The sequence below is a fragment of the Bufo bufo genome, chromosome 1 (genome assembly GCF_905171765.1).
Source record: "Bufo bufo chromosome 1, aBufBuf1.1, whole genome shotgun sequence".
Taxonomy (NCBI): Eukaryota; Metazoa; Chordata; class Amphibia; order Anura; family Bufonidae; genus Bufo; species Bufo bufo.
The window spans coordinates 565646382-565666235 of NC_053389.1; the positions used below are offsets into that span (position 1 = coordinate 565646382).

Below are 19854 nucleotides of genomic sequence, written 5' to 3' on the forward strand. Positions count from 1 at the left end.
TCACAAACATGATTAAAAAGAATATGGTGCAGGAGATAAAAAACTGGAGGAAACATACAGCGGATGCAAGTCCATATATCAGTCCATCAATGTAATACATGAAAGAGTAAAGTGCTAATGCAAACAATTCATCTATATCAAAAGGACATTGGACAATTACCCTTGCTGTGTCTCCTCTAGGATGGCGCCAACCCCAACGCGCGTTTCGGCGTACCTTCGTCTGGGGGTAGCATCATCACTGGGGGACATGGGTTATATACAGCAGTCAACCAATCATTCCGTACATCTTAATGATCTTACTTCTCCGTCATCTCCACGACACAGGAAGTGACCTAGAATGTTGCAGCCCGGCGCCTAGGGAAAGCATGTGATCTATGTTGTATCACGTGTTCATGCTGCGATCATGTGATGAAGATGTTGACACGCAAACCGCGTCACAAGTGTCGCGGGTTCGTGTCCCCACCCTCATAAGAGCAATGTGCATGTCGAAATGACATCATAAAATGTTCACTGATCTAAATAATATACATATAAAGAGCGGAACACGGGAAAAAGGTAAGAGGAAAAGGAGGAATAAAGGAGCGGCTGCCCTCATTAGAGTTTAGGACAATGAATAAGAATGGACAAGAACTGGAATAATATTTCAATCCACAATTAAAATGTGACAAATGTTAGTGAACATACTAAAAAATATTAATGAATAATTACTAAATTATATCTGTGCTTAAATACTTGTGAGGCATACTGTGACATACGAACTGATGATGCTAATATTGTACGCTACATATCCTACAAACAACACCAGACCTAAATCCACAATGAAACGGAGTACGAACAATCTATAAAATTGTATATGCAAAAATATATGAAAATGCACTGAAATTGTCAAATTGCATGATTGTTTATACTGATTCTAATTGATAATTCATAATCTCTTCTCATTTCTCACTACATGATTCAGAGAAGCATCGCTTTAAAAATATATGCATACAGAAAAACATGATTAAACAGCATTAATCTTAGATTATGTGCACCTTCAACCCATGATTCCACATTAATATCACCAAAAACAACATACATATCATCCTCAATGTATTGAGTCTGTAATGACTCCATCCCGTCAGTGACAAATGAGTGCATATATTACCACCTCATACCGAGCCATAATAATGTGATCTATAAAGTGCATCATAATATGAAATGTGATGTTGCAAATAACGAGCAACATGCTAAAATATCAAATCGGAGAAAAAGAGGAAGATCAAAAAGATACATCCATAAAAATTCAAACAGTGATCTATACACCTCTGATGAAAATCTCTCCATATGTGACCATGTTGTTTGTGAATGTGTTGACCCTAATATTGAAAATTAATGATAAAGAAAAAACGTGTTAGGGAGTGTGTGCGTTACACATACTCTTGAATGTGACCCATACAGAAGGGGATGCACAATCATAAGTAATTAATATCCTACACATTGGTCTGGATTCTGCATTATCAATAATATTCATGCTGATCATGCCATGATTTTTAGGCTCAAAACAGCCAGACCAAAGTGTGGATCTTGACTGTGCACAGCCCACTTATGTGGTCACATCCATGAACTTGAACTCCAGTACATGTAGTGTGTGACACTGCAGCCACCTCAAAAACAGCTCCACCTCCTATACTCAACATGTTAATGTATCTGTATCCCTATGGCTGTATATACCCACTCCTTCACTCAATCTTCCAAATCGCAGAGTCATTGACTATGGAGATTGTCATTGTCATTGTCATTGACTATGGAGAGTGTGAAGGTGGCCTGTGAAAAGCCCAAACCCATGATGACCCTAAAAAAGGGGGTTAACAACATTAAAATCGCGAATGCAAACACTAAAACCAGAAACCAAAACCCCTTGGGTGTGGAGACCCGCATGAACCCTGCAGAAATTTATAGATATGAGGAGAAACCAGTGGACTCATTTAAACCATTTGGACACAATGTATTTAGTTTCCAAATCCACTTGCATTCAAGTTGTGCCAATCTTTTTGATATATTTCCACCTCTGATGTTTTTCAGGACACAATCAATCACCCGAACTTTCAAATGCACAGGGTTGCAGTCATGATATAACTTGAAATGTCTAGCCACTGGTTTTAAATTACTCAAATCCCTTTCATTAGTTGCTGATATAATATCTCTGACATGCCCACGCACTCTAACCTTTAGTTCTCTTGTGGTTAAGCCCACATACATTTTTGGGCACGAACATTTCGCGTAATACACGACTGCTGTACTTGTGCATGTGAGACACTGTTATTTGAAAAGTTTTCCCATTAGTCGAGTCATCGAAAGAGGTCGCTCTTTCCATGTTTGGACATGCTATACAATTTCCACATGGGACAAAACCCCATCTCGGTTTTCCTATCCCTGGGAACAGAGGCTGACTTTGTTTCAAAAACAAACTGCGAACAAGATGATCTCTCAGATTTTTAGATCATTTAGCTGTTACCATTGGACACGGGGATATGTATTTCACCAAGATGGAATCGGTCAACAAGACGGGGCAAAATCTTCTCAAAATGTCCTTCATCTCAGGCCATCTGCCATGGTAGCCCGTAATAAATCTTGTATTGTTGTCACTGATTCTTTGTTCCCATGAAAAAAGAAGATCCTGACGAGAGCATGTCCTTGCTCTCCTATATGCTTTCTTGATTGAGAGTTGACTGTTAGGAAAACAAACCAGAAGCAAGAGCACACCTGCTATTCCAACCTTCTGTTAAGCTATGTGTAACTAAATTGCCAGTTCAGGACTAAGTGCATTTTAGGTGATAGTTGGGGGGAATTAGGGTTTATTAATTGTACTGCACAGCACCCTGCAGCACTGTAAGGGTTAACTCCCTCTTTCTCTGTGTGCAAGTGCTGGGATGTGTGGTGCTGATTAGCCCTGCCATATATTATGTCTGGTGTGTCTCACCAAGGACCCGTGCATCAGGGTCCTAGTCTTTCTAGTCTATTTATTTATTTTTACAAAAGGTGGTGGCGCTGCCAGGTATACTTCTCAATTCACAAGCTCAAGAGAAGCGGCAATCTTCTTTGACACAACTAGCACACCTGAGTCCCGCCGGATAGTAGCCTTTGGCTGCTGGTTGTGTCAAAGAAGATTGACGCTTCTCTTGAGCTTGTGAATTGAGACGTATACCTGGCAGAGCGACCAGCTTTTGTATAAAGACTGACTCATTGTGATTTTACCTGCATCACACGGAGGTCAGCGAAGGCGATTTGACATAAAAAAAACGCAGTGGTGAACTTTTTATTTTGGTTTATTTTATTTTATTTCTTTAATAATTTTTTCAAAGATTTCTTTGAACACAGTCTGTCTACCATCTAACCTGTGCCAGGTACCTTGATCTGTTCATCTGCCTGTTCTCCATATTGTGCCTGTAGCCTGGAATCTGACTCTGTGCCCTGTTCCCGAGACTTTCTTCAGTGCTGTTCTTTAGTGTACACTGCGACTATTCAGAGAGGTAGAGGCTTGTTGGCTTCCCTGTGGCGAGGAGTGAATCCGTGTTCTGGGGTGAGAACCAGGGGACTGCCAGGGAATAGCCCAGCGTCAAACTGGTTGGTTGCCACAGTGGTTCCACAACCATAGTCTGTAACAATTATACTGCAAACAAAAAAGTATGGAATAGCACAGTAAACAATACTATTCCACAGAAAAGTATCCAGCACCCCTACAAAAATGTAGACTCAGACCAGACCTCAACATGCGTACAAAAATAAATATTTGTAATGAGCTTTAGGACTGTATTACACTGGCCGATAGTTGGCCAGATCAATGCTAACGAGCATTTGTAGGAACACTCATTAGCAATGATTTGGCAGTGTAATACTGCCTCCGATACCCTGATGAATGAGCAAACATTCGTTCTTCAGGCAATCCAGATTTTTTAGCATGCTTAAAAATTATTGTTTGCCAAAGGCAAATTGTGCTGTTTAATCATTATCTGCTATTGGCAAACAACAAGTATGGGGACGAGCAATGGCATTAGTGATCGCTCCTCTCCATACTGTGGAGGAGATCATTGCATGTAACAGCAGCGGTCTCCTCCATCAGTGAGCAAGAGATTGCTGCAAAGGAACACATTCTTCCTGACAATCATCTGCCTGGTCACCCAGCGTTAGCCTTACTCAAGAGAAGAACTGAAAATACAGTTTTTTAAGGGGAGAGATCTGGAGTAAGGGAACTAGTAGCAGCCCTTTAGGCAATGCAGTGGCAATATTTATAAGGAGCCAATTAACTGTTCAATATATTTTTAGAGACCCTAGACCAGACACTTTAAACCCTTCCTAACATATGATGCATGGGCTCAGGAGCTGAGTGTGATCTATTCACAGCTTGTGTCAAAACTTTTTATAAAAAAAAGATAATATAATAGAAAAAAAAATAAAAGCTTGAAAAAAAAAACTTCTTGTACGTGCACTATTTGCCCTATTTTTAAAGTGGCCACTATGATGGAGTTGAACAACACGGATGAGAACATTCATCAGACTGCAGTCACCTAGTTACCTAACAAGACGCAATATAATGTATGTGAATTGGGAGGGTCGAGAGGGATAGCTGTTGGCCAAACGAGCACTCTAAAGTGCATGGCCAGCCCTACTGTAATCATATAAAACAATCTGCTAATGCCTGGCTTACACAGTAAGTCAGTATGTCCAGAGGAGGGCAAAATTACAACCTCATGCTGATACGGCCTTTACAAGATATTTCATAAACAGGTTTATACCTGATACCAGAGAATATTACATTTTGATTAGAAGTGCTTCTTACAGTCCTTTCATTAAAATTCTTCAATATATGTTTTCATAGCTCAAGCATAAGTTACATATGACATATACATGGTAAAATGTAATATGTAGTTGGCAATGAAATACTATAATAATATGCAGAAGCCATAACTGGTAGATGAGATAATAGTCATTTTTTATAAAGTCCCAGACTATTTTCATTATAAACTTTTATAACAAAGAGGTATTAACTTTTACGAACATCAAAGATTAAGGAAAAGGCTCTGACGTACAAGAAAATACGACTACCGTGAGCAGTAAATCAGGTCAGTGCAGAGCTGAAAAGCCACTGTTACACATATAGGAAAATTTAATGTCTGGAAGCTGACGCTTACCATAAATATTTCACTACCAGAAATTGGCAAGTGAATTATTTTTCCTGTTTGAGACATTTGTTTTTTCATGGTCACACAGTGTATTTAGATTTTCAGGGAATTTTAAGCAATTTTCAATGCCATGTATTTGTATTCAGTTTTAGTTTTATCAGTCTGTTACATTATGTAACATTCTTAGTCTTTTCTTATTTTTAGTTCACAACTTGACGTATTAAACTAGGGATTATGTTAAACTCCCCTCAAGCATATTTGTTTCTAGATGGGCTCACGGCCTAATCATTTAACTGTGTGGTCTATTGTAGAGACTATCAGGTCAGATTCCTTACGCTAGATTTAATTTAATTGAAATCACTCAGCAGTGATTATACAGGTATGGGTTTGTTTTAGTGATTTTGTACCCTGTAAGTTATCCCTGGTATTACTGAAGTTATCTGGCAACCCAGTCTTATTCATCTACTCTTCATTTTACTGTGGTGTATTTTTCAAGTCTATGTTTTTCTCATTATACAGTAAAAGCATGAGAAATGTGTTAGATGGAGACCAATAAATGTTGTGAAATAAATATGTAACTTTTTATGGGCTGGCAAGACATGAAAAATACTGAGTTGTAAAACCTCCTTTTGTTAATGAGTGTAACATAGCAAACAGGTTAGATATTTGCAATGAATGTGCCTCTTTTGTGGATTATTTCAAGCCAATACATGTCACGGTGGGGAGTGCGGGGGGGGGGGGGGGGAACTCCCCACAGAACACCGAGGGTAAACAGGAATAGAAACTAGGCCTGGACACTGGGGAAAGGGAGCTGGACACCTCTTAATGCCACCCTCATCCTAGCCCTGACTCCTATCCATATGAACGGACCTGGATGGTAGGACGGCTCATACACCGGAACCTCGGAGCCTGAGTCACCCCGATGATCGCTGGAAATAATGTCAGGAACTAGAGACAACCTGTTCCTTCAAGATACAGATGAACAGGAGACTCCCACCAGACTAGATGCAAGGAAAGGGGAATACATTGAAAAGCAACTGGATTGGCATGTAAGAACCCAGAACAACTAGCACTTACCTGCCGCTGCAACAGGAAGGAAAACAAATACACCAGTAACTGCCTGGACCCCCATGCAGACAGGATGCATGGCGACCCCAGGCAGAGCTGCTCACTGACTTGTTGTTCCCCCTCCGGGGAATCCTGGAGCCCTCTCACCGAAGGCACAGACAGACAGGGGAGTGTCTAGCAACCATGCAGGACCGTACACTCCATAACAGACCAGACATGGAACAACAACTAGACATACACAAACTCTGAACATAAACCACACCATACATAGAAACAGGTAAGGTAGGAAGACATGTTAACAATGGGATGATATTAATGTCTCACTAGGTGGCCCTCAATAACTGGGCAGATGGAATACCCAGGACAGGAGCATAGCTCCAGCACCAACAGAGGCTGGAGGACAACTCAACCCCAGGCTAACAGCCACAGGCAATATAAGCACCTAGTGACCACACCCAGCCAGGTAGTTAACCCCACAAACCTTAAAGGAGAAGTGTACACACATGCTGCATAAACTACACGTTGCCCCAGGCAACCAGCTTGCACAGCAAACGTGTCACGGCAAACAACAGAGAGACCGAAACATAGCCGAAACATAGCCGTGAGGGTGCTGAGCGATTTGTACACCTAATAAATAGTTTGCTTACAGGCCTTAAAACATAGTGCAAAATAAAACGGAATGCTAGTAAGCAGTTAGTGAGTTTCACAGGCAAGGCTAATAGTGCACATCCTCCTGGGGCATGAAGCAATCTGTACAGTGCACTCCATTTCTGAACAGTGGATGTACTGAATGAGCTCCCGTGAGGCTTCAAGGCCAGATACGAATACGTCTCCACTGCCTGGCCCTGTCAGTCAGTGGTAGGGGCATGGAATGAAGGCCAGTGAGCAGAGCCTGCAAAAAACTAGGTGCAACAGCACCACCCATATTGCTCCTAGAGGCTCACTTGTACATTATAAAACATCAATATTATGAAGAATGTGGCACCTAGAAAGACAGCACCAAAACCATAATGTTCAACTGTCAAGCGCACAGGTGTCTCAGGTGAGAGTCCTATTGCAACAGTTTTATCTCCTTCTCAATATCTCTGTATTGCCCAACTGTGGATGCAGTTCTTCAATGGATGGCCAGTCTGTCTCAGTAGTGTAGGGCACCTGAAGCAAAATAACCTAAACCATGTACAGTGAAGTCTACAGCTGTAAACGTCTGTTAACTTACACTGGCTTTCTTGTCAACACACTGTTCCCTTTAATGGTCATCTACCTTCTATATAAGTCTGTTTTTCTCTCCCTCAGAGGTTTGCTTTGAGCACAATTGCTTTTTTGGCAGCTTGCTATATCACAGGGTTGGTATCTCCCTCTATAAAGACACTTCTTTTTGTGATTTAGCTACAGCTTGTCTGGCTTACACATCAGCAACTACTACACACATCTTCTCTCTTGGCCTACTTGCCAGCAAATTCTAAACCAGGAGGGTATAAAGTAACTCTTGTCTCACAGTAAACATTTTGACAACTTTAGCAGTGAACTGTTGGGTCACTGCACATCTATCTTATATCTTTAGATTTATCTCCTATCTATCTATCTATCTTTCTATCTATCTATCTATGTTATATGTTTAAGCACCTCATCAATGTTATTGCAATTTACCAACTTTAATATCAAAACAAAAATATAAACTATAGTTATTTAATAGGGGTGTCACGAATATAGAGGAGAAGAGGGAAACAGAACTAGGCCTCAAGGCTAGGGAGAGGGAAAGCTCACCTCCTAGGAAGCCCCTAAACCTGGCCCTGACTCCCATCAGCATGTATAGACCCTGAAGGTGGGAAAATACATACGCCAGAACCTGGACCCTAGGAGCCCTGAAATGCCCAAGGAAGTGGCAGGGATTGAGACTACTGGTTCCTTCCCAGGTGAACGAACCAGCATATCCCTGAGGCCTAGTAACAACAAGCACAGGAAAAACAACCAAATACAAAGAGCAGTACAACTTATCCTATAGAAAATGGATGAGCAGGAACACAGGTAAGGTCCACACACCAACTCTTCCAAATCCAAGCAGAGAATATCAACCGCATGGTATGAAGTGTGAGATCAAACTAAGTAGGGAATGCAGTAATGACCACAGGCTGCACCTGACAAGAGGTGTGGTCATTACCAAACCACAACACTGAGAATCAAGAGACTATCAGTTAACCTCACGTGCAGTCAGTCTCTCCGATCTTCTAACCTCTGTCATAGAAGGTAACATGACAGTACCCCCCTTCTATGGTTGACCTCTGGATACCCAGGACCGACCTTATCCTTATTAGCCCTGTGAAAGACTTTTACAAGGCGACTGGCATTAACGTTGGCCGCTGGAACCCACATTCTCTCCTCTGGACCGTAACCCTTCCAGTGAACGAGATACTGGAGGGATCTACGGAGAATTCGGGAGTCCACTATCCTGGCGATCTGAAATTCAAGATTACCGTCCACCATGACAGGAGGGGGTGACAGGGAGGACGGTTCAGCATATCTCTTCAGTAATGATTTGTGGAAAACATTATGAATTTTTAAAGCCTGCGGAAGGTCAAGACAACAGGCTACCGGGTTAATAATGGCAGAGATCTTATATGGACCAATAAATCTTGGGCCTAACTTCCACGAAGGTACTTTCAACTTAATGTTTCGTGTGGACAGCCACACAGAATCACCCACTCTCAGGTCCGGACCACTCATCCGTCTCTTGTCAGCCATTCGTTTATACACTGCTCAGAAAAATAAAGGGAACACTTAAACAACACAATGTAACTCCAAGTCAATCACACTTCTGTGAAATCAAACTGTCCACTTAGGAAGCAACACTGAGTGACAATCAATTTCACATGCTGTTATGCAAATGGGATAGACAACAGGTGGAAGTTATAGGCAATTAGCAAGACACCCCCAATAAAGGAGTGGTTCTGCAGGTGGTGACCTGACCACTTCTCAGTTCCTATGCTTCCTGGCTGGTGTTTTGGTCACTTTTGAATGCTGGCGGTGCTTTCACTCTAGTGGTAGCATGAGACGGAGTCTACAACCCACACAAGTGGCTCAGGTAGTGCAGCTTATCCAGGATGGCACATCAATGCGATCTGTGGCAAGAAGGTTTGCTGTGTCTGCCAGCTTAGTGTCCAGAGCATGGAGGCGCTACCAGGAGACAGGCCAGTACATCAGGAGACGTGGAGGAGGCCGTAGGAGGGCAACAACCCAGCAGCAGGACCGCTACCTCCGCCTTTGTGCAAGGAGGAACAGGAGGAGCACTGCCAGAGCCCTGCAAAATGACCTCTAGCAGGCCACAAATGTGCATGCGTCTGCTCAAACGGTCAGAAACAGACTCCATGAGGGTGATATGAGGGCCGGACGTCCACAGGTGGGAGTTGTGCTTACAGCCCAACACCGTGCAGGACGTTTGGCATTTGCCAGAAAACACCAAGATTGGCAAATTCGCCACTGGCGCCCTGTGCTCTTCACAGATGAAAGCAGGTTCACACTGAGCACACGTGACAGACGTGACAGAGTCTGGAGATGCCGTGGAGAACGTTCTGCTGCCTGCAACATCCTCCAGCATGACCGGTTTGGCATTAGGTCAGTAATGGTGTGGGATGGCATTTCTTTGGAGGGCCGCACAGCCCTCCATGTGCTCGCCAGAGGTAGCCTGACTGCCATTAGGTACCGAGATGAGATCCTCAGACCCCTTGTGAGACCATATGGTGGTGCGGTTGGCCCTGGGTTCCTCCTAATGCAAGACAATGCTAGACCTCATGTGGCTGGAGTGTGTCAGCAGTTCCTGCAAGACAAAGGCGTTGATGCTATGGACTGGCCCGCCCGTTCCCCAGACCTGAATCCAATTGAGCACATCTGGGACATCACGTCTCGCTCTATCCACCAACGTCACATTGCACCACAGACTGTCCAGGAGTTGGCAGATGCTTTAGTCCAGGTCTGGGATGAGATCCCTCAGGAGATCGTCCGCCACCTCATCAGGAGCATGCACAGGCGTTGTAGGGAGGTCATACAGGCACGTGGAGGCCACACACACTACTGAGCCTCATTTTGACTTGTTTTAAGGACATTACATCAAAGTTGGATCAGCCTGTAGTGTGTTTTTCCACTTTAAATTTGAGGGTGACTCCAAATCCAGACCTCCATGGGTTAAAAAATTCGATTTCCATTTATTTTTTTTGTGTGATTTTGTTGTCAGCACATTCAACTATGTAAAGAACAAAGTATTTCAGAAGAATATTTAATTAATTCAGATCTAGGATGTGTTATTTTTGTGTTCCCTTTATTTTTTTGAGCAGTGTACTTCTTGCCCATCTTTTTCAGATTGTTTTGAATTTTCCGCCAAATGGATGACAAAGAAGAGGAAAATATTTCCTCTTCAGGTATACCAAAAGTCTCAGTACCAGAAAATGTGCCAAACTGCAGATGGAACCCATATGCTCCAAAAAACGGGGACTTATCAGTGGACTCCTGCCTACAGTTATTTATGGCGAACTCGTCCAAAGACAAAAAAGAAGACCACTCCTCCTGATTCTCTGAGACAAAACATCTCAGATAAGTCTCCAGATTCTGGTGGGTGCGCTCAGTCTGTCCTTTTGACTAAGGGTGAAACGCCAAAGAGAAGGACAATTTTACCCCCAAGCAAGTGCAAAACGCTTTCCAGAATCTGGAAACAAACTGAGTCTCCCTATCAGACACCACATCTGAGGGAATACCATGTAGCTTCACGATGTTGTCAACAAACACTTGTGCGAGAGTTTTAGCATTAGGTAGCCCTAAGAATCACAGTTTTTCCTGAGGAATTTGGCAAATCTGTGATAAATTCCATGGACAAATGAGTCCAAGGTCTGGACGGGATGGACAACAGAAGTAGAGATCCTGAAGGCCGAGTATGTGTCACCTTAGCACGTGCACAAGAATTACAGGCTGACACATAGCCCTCCATACATTTATGCAACCCTGGACATCAGAATCTACGAGAGATGAGATCGGCCGTGGATCTGCTCCCAGGGTGTCCTGTAAGAACTGTACAGTGATGTTCTTCGAACACCTTGTTCTGTAATTCAGAAGGAACAAACAACTTTCCCGGAGGACAAGAATTTGGTGCATCTCCCTGGGCCTCCAACACCTCTGCCTCAAGGTTAGGATAAAGAGTGGATATTACTACCCCTTCAGACAAAATAGGACCAGGATCTTCCGAATCACACCCCCCCCCCTCAGGAAAGCTACGACAAGGCATCCGCCTTGACATTCTTAATCCTAGGGTGATAGGTGACAATGAAATTAAATCTGGTAAAAAACGACCGTCTGGCCTGCCTTGGGTTCAGACATTTAGCCGTCTCCACATAAGCCAGATTTTTGTGATCAGTAATTACCGTAATGGGATGAACCGCTCCTTCCAACCAATGACGCCATTCCTCAAAAGCCAACTTAATGGCCAGCAGTTCTCTATTGCCTATGTCATAATTTCTTTCAGCACCGACAGTTTCGTAGTGAAGAAAGCACATGGGCGCCATTTACTAGGTGAAGGACCCTGCGACAAGACTGCTCCTACCGCTACCTCGGATGCGTCAATCTCCACAATAAATGGCTCTGACATATCCGGCTACACTAGTTTAGGAGCAGAAGCAAAACATTCCTTAACCGCTGAAAAGGCATGTAATGCCTCATCAGACCAGACTGAAAAATCCGCACCTTTCTTAGTCATATCTGTCAATGGTTTAACAACAGTTGAGTAATTCAAGATAAATTTACGGTAGTAGTTGGTGAACCCAAACAATTGCATAAGCATTTTCAGATTTTTGGGTCAATCCCAGTCCAACACAGCACTGACTTTTTCCGGATCCATACAAAAAGTAGATAACCCAGGAATACACACTTCTCCATCTCAGCATACAATTTATTCTCCCTTAGGATATGTAACACTTGTTTCACGTGATCCTGATGCTTCTCCATGTCATGGGAATAAATTAAAATATCATCCAGATACACAACCACAAACCTGCCTACCAGATGATAAAAGATGTCATTGATGAAATGTTGAAAAACAGCAGGAGCATTGGTCAACCCAAAAGGCATGACCAAATTCTCAAAATGACCTTCAGGGGTATTACAGGCCGTCTTTAATTTGTCCCCCTCCTTGACCCTTACCAGACTACATGCCCCCCTTAAATTCAACTTAGAGAACACCTTGGCACCGACAATCTGATTGAACAAATCTGGGATCAAAGGAAGGGGATAGGGATCATGGACAGTAATGCGATTCAGCTCACGGAAATCCAGACATGGCCTAAGAGTTCCGTCCTTTTTCTTAACAAAGAAAAACCCTACATCAACTGGGGATTTATACGATCTAATATGTCCTTTAGCCAAACTCTTGGTGATATACACTCGCATGGCTGCTCTTTCAGGTTCAGAAAGTTTATACAACCGAGATTTGGGCAATTTAGCTCCGGGAATAAAATTGATAGGGGAATCATACTCTCGATGTGGGGGTAACTCCTGGTCTCCACTTTCAGAGAATACATCAGAAAAATCAGAAATAAAGGAGAGCAGAATCATTCCATTCAGTATCCGCAGACCATCTCCTAAATACAGAGCAATAGTTCTCTGCGGAGTGCTCTCCCTGCCATAAACCACATAATTTGGTCTTGGCCTGAGAGATCCGATGCGGGTCATCGTAAATAAGAACCAAGGCTCTAAAAAAATTTATCTACCGACTGGAGGGAATGTGATCTGGTCAGCAGAGAAAAAGCCCAAGACTGAGTGTCAACTTTAAGCCCAATATACATTATAATAACATAGTACTTATCTACTGTATGCAGTTATACACTGACACTCACCCCTGGATGTGACACATATCTGAAATGCTGGCTATATTGTTAATCATCCAGCTATCCAAGACTGATGATCAAAGCATAAATTTATTATAAATTACACAAATCATATACATAGATGTATATGTGCGTGATAAATATATGCCTAACTGAATTGCACCATAGACGCTTCATTATTTTTTATAGATTTTCAAATATTCTATATTAAAAAAGGGTGGAACGCTGCCAATATAAGCACCTGTAATTTCACATAATGAGCAATGCTACCTTTTGGCTACTACACTAAAAATACCTTTCTGACATATTCATCTTTTAAAGCCATATAAGATATATTGCTATACCATGGTATGATATATGATGACAAATGTTCTCAGAATATGAAGCAATCCAGACTCACATTGTTGACATAATTATTGAACAAAATGCAAAATACATTTCATAAAAGCAGGAAGGTGAATTTTATCAGTCTGCACTGAACTAGTCATGCGCATGCCTCTTGTCACACAGCTTAATTGCCACTTAATGTCAACCAAAGGAAACTGAATTTTCTTTTACTTTTGTGTGTAAAAAAAGAAAAAAGAGAGATACAGCACCTCATGTAATATCGTAAGGGTTATACAATTAATGTCTAAGCTGAAAATGTGCTTACCTCCTAATATTGTGAATGTCAAAACAACTTGATAGTGTGCTGTTTTCTCCACCGTACAGCTGGCGGGTTTTCAATACTGCAGCCTAGATTCCACACAGACAAAAATAACAACCAGGGGGCACCTTTAAGGGTGAAATCCACTAGTCCCTATAACCAATTCTATACCACTACACCTGGAAGGACTATATAAAGGAATTGCACATCCAAAATGTTAAATGTATGAATCTTTATTTAGTGCCACAAAAATTTTAATATTGTATACAATAGAAACTTTATGTAGGACTTGATATGTCCATATACACTCACCTAAAGAATTATTAGGAACACCTGTTCTATTTCTCATTAATGCAATTATCTAGTCAACCAATCACATGGCAGTTGATTCAATGCATTTAGGGGGATGGTCCTGGTCAAGACAATCTCCTGAACTCCAAACTGAATGCCAGAATGGGAAAGAAAGGTGATTTAAGCAATTTTGAGCGTGGCATGGTTGTTGGTGCCAGACGGGCCGGTCTGTGTATTTCACAATCTGCTCAGTTACTGGGATTTTCACGCACAACCATTTCTAGGGTTGACAAAGAATGGTGTGAAAAGGGAAAAACATCCAGTATGCGTCAGTCCTGTGGGCAAAAATGCCTTGTGTATGCTAGAGGTCAGAGGAGAATGGGCCGACTGATTCAAGCTGATAGAAGAGCAACGTTGACTGAAATAACCACTCGTTACAACCGAGGTATGCAGCAAAGCATTTGTGAAGCCACAACACGCACAACCTTGAGGCGGATGGGCTACAACAGCAGAAGACCCAACCGGGTACCACTCATCTCCACTACAAATAGGAAAAAGAGGCTACAATTTGCACAAGCTCACTAAAATTGGACTGTTGAAGACTGGAAAAATGTTGCCTGGTCTGATGAGTCTCGATTTCTGTTGAGACATTCAAATGGTAGAGTCCGAATTTGGCGTAAACAGAATGAGAACATGTATCCATCCTCTGATGGCTACTTCCAGCAGGATAATGCTCCATGTCACAAAGCTCGAATCATTTCAAATTGGTTTCTTGAACATGACAATGAGTTCACTGTACTAAAATGGCCCCCACAGTCACCAGATCTCAACCCAATAGAGCATCTTTGGGATGTGGTGGAACGGGAGCTTCGTGCCCTGGATGTGCATCCCTCAAATCTCCATCAACTGCAAGATGCTATCCTATCAATATGGGCCAACATTTCTAAAGAATGCTATCAGCACCTTTTTGAATCAATGCCACGTAGAATTAAGGCAGTTCTGAAGGCAAAAGGGGGTCCAACACTGTATTAGTATAGTGTTCTTAATAATTCTTTAGGTAAGTGTATATATGTGTGCAAACCAGTCCAAAATAAGGACAATGCTAGGTACTTGGACCACCCACAGATAAATTGAATGGAAATGCATGCCATACTAAAACTTGACATCCATGCACTATATAAAGCAACAATACCCAGGTCCAAGTAAGCACACAAGCCAAGCCCCATGCGTATCACTGGAATAACCGGATTCCTCAGGGATACCTTTGAGGCAGTTGAAAAATATAAAGCATGGCCTTCTTCCGTTCCCTTCTTACTGGATCCACTTCTGGCTTTGGATTAAAAACTGCCTCAAAAAGCTGTATTTTGATGTTTTAAAAAAATAAGAAATAAGAACCATATTCAAGGCGCTGTCCAGACCATCGGGCTCCCAATGCTGAGATGCTTGTTGGTGGAAAACTAAGTTATCCTGCTTTTGAGTCCATGGTGACAGTGCCTGGAATATGGTTCCTCTTTCATAAATCTTAAAAGACCTCTACACAGCTTTTTAAGGCAGTTTTTGATTAAGTTTTTGAGCCAAAGCCAAAACTGGATCCAGTAAGAAGAGAACAGTAGAAATCCTTCCTTTGTATTTTTCAATCCCTTCCAATCTAATTCTGGCTTTGGCTCAAAAAACAGCATCAAAAACCACCACAAAAAGCTGTGCGTGACACCTCCATAAGACTGCCATACCTAGTTTTATACTGTACACTTTTTGGACCCAAAAAAGTAAAAAAAAATAATTACCTGACTTATAGTGTGTGATTTTTTTCAAGGTGTTTTTTTCTTGTACGCATTGCATTTTTATAGGAAAATATGTTCCCCCTGTAATGTCACTTCCTTAATAGGATAGTATGAAAAATGTTTTGTTACAAAAAAAATTCCAAGACTACCATTTCAGAAACACAACACATAAAAGTGCATGCAGTTTTTCAAGCAAGGCAGAAAGAAATGGATTAGTGATGAGTAAAAAAATTTACCAAAAAATTTAGCTCATGGGTGAAAAAATGCAACTGCTGAAAAAAAAGTCTGTTTGTGCTGCATTTAATATTTTCCATTGAACTGCATGCACCAAAAACCGCAAAACCCCTCAAAACACAAAAAAGCCTATGTGACACTAGCCATATCAGGGTTTTGTCTTTCACAAACTGATGGACAATACCTTATATTCACCATTTCTCCCTGATATCCAAAACAGTTCCAGGCATGAAGATGTACCTTTATGGAATATGAACACATTTGCAACCATGTTTCTGAATGCCTCAATGTATACTCAATTTATTCTGGAGGTCAACTGTACAGCTACATGTAAATATTACATGCTCATACAACAGTGGACAGCAGCAAACGCTCAAGGTGATTATCAGGTTAGTTCTGATCTGATCACGAGTCTAATGTACTGTACTCACATCATCATGTGAGTACAATACAATAGACCTGCAAATAGATAGGAACTGGTTATAATATAGTCAGTTCGGGTGAGGGGAGCCATGGTCGGTCTAGGAGATGGGGCTGACACATAGATTGTGTCTCCTCGACCGATAACGGTCGTGTTAATTGACCCTTACACAGATATGTTTTTGTTAAAGCAATGCATTATTGCCAGTTTATGTTCCATAGGATTACTGATAAGTATTTTGTTATCAAATTCAGACATAATGTTAGCAACGGAGGGGAACGTACTGTTACAAGTAATGGGGGGTCAGCATAGCATGCATGTGCCATGGATGGGTAAAGGAAAGACACATCTGAGTGAACATCAACTGAATATCAAAAACACACTAAATGGTTGGTTCTTTTAAACAAATGTAATAGACAGTGGATATGGACTCACTGTGCAAACTAACCAGTTTGACTTTGGGCAAAACCTAAGGGCATTGTTCTGGTGGTCCCCTTTAAACCACATACAGGGATCTGGACTTTGCTGCAGTAAACTAACCAGGCCACAACTTCCTGAAGTGGAGAGACACTGGTGGAGCAGACAACACTCATAGTCAAGAGACATGCCAGGATCAGGGCAGGCAGAGTTTTTGTATATCCGTAAAAAGGGTCAGGGCAGGCTGTAGAGGGACAAGGTCAATAAACAGGCAGAATTCATACACAGGTACAGTAAAGCTCTGACAAAGGGCTGGAACCAGCAGCTCAGTACAAAATAGGAGACCTGATCAACACCTTAGCATCTGGACAAAGGGGAAAAGGGAAAGATATACTCTAGCAGTACCACAGAGAAGTTCATTGAGCACTAGCCCCAATACACACAAAAGTGAGTGGAGCGACGAGAAGAGAAGCAGCGGCGGGCAAGGGCCACCAGCGTAAAAATAGACCAAACACCCCAACCAACAAGTGCACTACTGCTTCATTCAGAGAGGGAAATCTAGGACCCAACCTTGTTGAGATAGCTAAATAAAGTGGTAGGTTCACCAACGTTCGCCAGCGTTGAATACTTTTTGTGGCAGTTTCAATGGTCAAAATATGAACAGTTGATATTAAAATAAAATGAATTAAATATTAATTAAAATATTTATATTTGTTGATATGTTAATATATATTTATTTGTGTTACTTTTTGACATCATCTACATGTACATTAGTACAATGGTTTATATTTAACTTTAGAAAAGAGGCAGATAACTAGCATTTGTAAAGTACATCAACAATATGTTTTCAAGCCCCCTCAAAATGTCATTGTTTGAGCAATAATCTATATAAGTACACATAATGCGAAGGGGCATTATCTATATTTAATATGGAACACAACACTGGATTTAACCAAGGTCCAGATATAGAAGGTCTGAAAATAGATGGCAGCAGATGTCTTACTAGTGCTACAGCTCTTCCCATTGGTAAAGTAGATTACATTTCTGAATAGTATTTCAGGGCAAAGAACGCATGATGAAGTAAACTGACAGACTGGTATTTACCACAGGACTGGAGAGGAAGGAATGCATTCACATGTTTTCAGTTTTCTATCTAGCTACTAGATCCGAGTAATAGAGAACATTACTGGCTGTGGTTATACAGTATAACAGAGATACGTTAGAAGATACAAATCTAAACGTGTAATATAAAAAAAATACAAATAAAACAATACAAATTACATTATAAATATCCAGGAGGTGAACCAATTTTTGGTCATAAACTGTTGAATCATCTGGGAAGTCATTTGACTCAGTATCACAGTATGTACAGATTTATACATGTCTAATAAGGATCTGAGGAAAATTGATCACATTTTTAAAAGTTACATTCTGGTGAACAAAGTAGACTGACATACTGGCTCAGTGATACATCAGTCTGGGAAGTAGGGTGCTTGGGTTATATTCATAATTGATCTCATTATTAAATAATTACAGGTACAGGTAATTGTCCGTTCATACATGTGTATCATAGCAACTCTGAGACTCTATGATTGAGCCTTACTGTTAGGGGTCTTACTCATTCACTTAAATGGGTCCGTAATCCGGAAGGTCGGTGCGGAACGAAGGCACGGAACCCCACAGAAGCACTACAGAGTGCTTCCCTGGGGCTTCTCTCCGTGCCTCCGCACCGCAAAAAAATAGACCCAAGTTGAATGGGTCTGGATCCGTTGAGGCAGCCGGAGCGGCCGAACAACAGCCGTGTGAATGAGCCCTGGCCAGGTCTCTTGGGAGATCAGGAAACCCATTTACAAAGAAAGACTTTGGGAAAGACTGAGAACAGGACCTGATTACATCCCTGTAAATAAATATGTGGCTAATGCACGGAAGCAGTATTGTACTGTACATGAGCGGTAAAATACACGTGTGGTGTGCAGCAATTTCAATAATTAGCAGCCTCATAGATATATCCACTATTCATGGTGTATTGATACATATGACACACAATATTCATAAATATATTAGTCTGTATTATGACTTCTCAAGTGCTTATATCTAGCAAAAAGGCTCAGTCTCAGTCTGTGTATGTGAGTTTCCCATAACACAGCCGCCTTAGCATCCACTGGAGGTGCTCACCAGGAAGTAAATGCATTGTAAGAAATGTTTGAAAAGACATTTATCAAAAGAATGTGGTTTTAAACACACCAACCTCTCTTATATTTTTGTTTACATCAACCAGATTGAGCATATAGATGTAATCTTTGGCTCCAAGGAACAGTCGGCTCCTCTCTTCATCAAGAAGCAGGGTCTGTAAACCCAGGCTCTCAGACGATGACTCCAGAAACGGGATACAGCTGTTTGACAAAAGCAATTCTGTGGGAAAAGCAAAAAGATCTTCACATTGGTGTTTTTTTCTGAAAAGATTTGGACAATTCATGATTTTTCATTTTTCCAATGATCTCAGTTTGATTTTTAGTAAAGTATGGCTTGGATGAGAAAACTGCATCATTTCTAAAATCCTTTCCAATTCTAGGCTTACATATTTAAAAATAGACACTCGTAAGAAATCTCACTTGTCTTAGGGCTCATGCATACGGCTGTTGCAATATGTGGTCCCCAAAGCATGGTCCCCATCCCTGCGGCTGCCGCAGATGGATCCAGACCCATTCAACTTGAATTGGTCCGGGATCCGTCTGCACCACAAAAAAATAGAACAAGTTCTATTTATTTGCGGTGCGTAGTGACGGAGAGAAACCCCGCGGAAGCACTCTGCAGTGCTTCAGTGGGGTTCTGTGCCTCTATTCTGCACTGGACCTTCTGGATTGCGGAAGTGAACGAGTCTGCATCCGTGATGCAGTGAGCAGCCGCTGTTTGCGGGCTGCAATACGGGCCCGGCCGGCACACGTTCGTGTGTATGAAACCTTAATCAGAAATT

At 41.7% G+C, this 19854-nt stretch overlaps 1 protein-coding gene across 1 annotated transcript in view; it reads right to left on the reverse strand.

Annotated features, from left to right (window-relative positions):
* The window catches only part of SEMA3D (semaphorin 3D), a 181303-nt gene that overhangs the window by 89893 nt on the left and 71556 nt on the right, over positions 1-19854 (reverse strand). The window contains exon 3 of the mRNA XM_040413133.1: positions 19129-19292. Coding sequence (XP_040269067.1) covers positions 19129-19292 — 164 coding nt within the window. The remainder of the gene's footprint in view (positions 1-19128; positions 19293-19854) is intronic.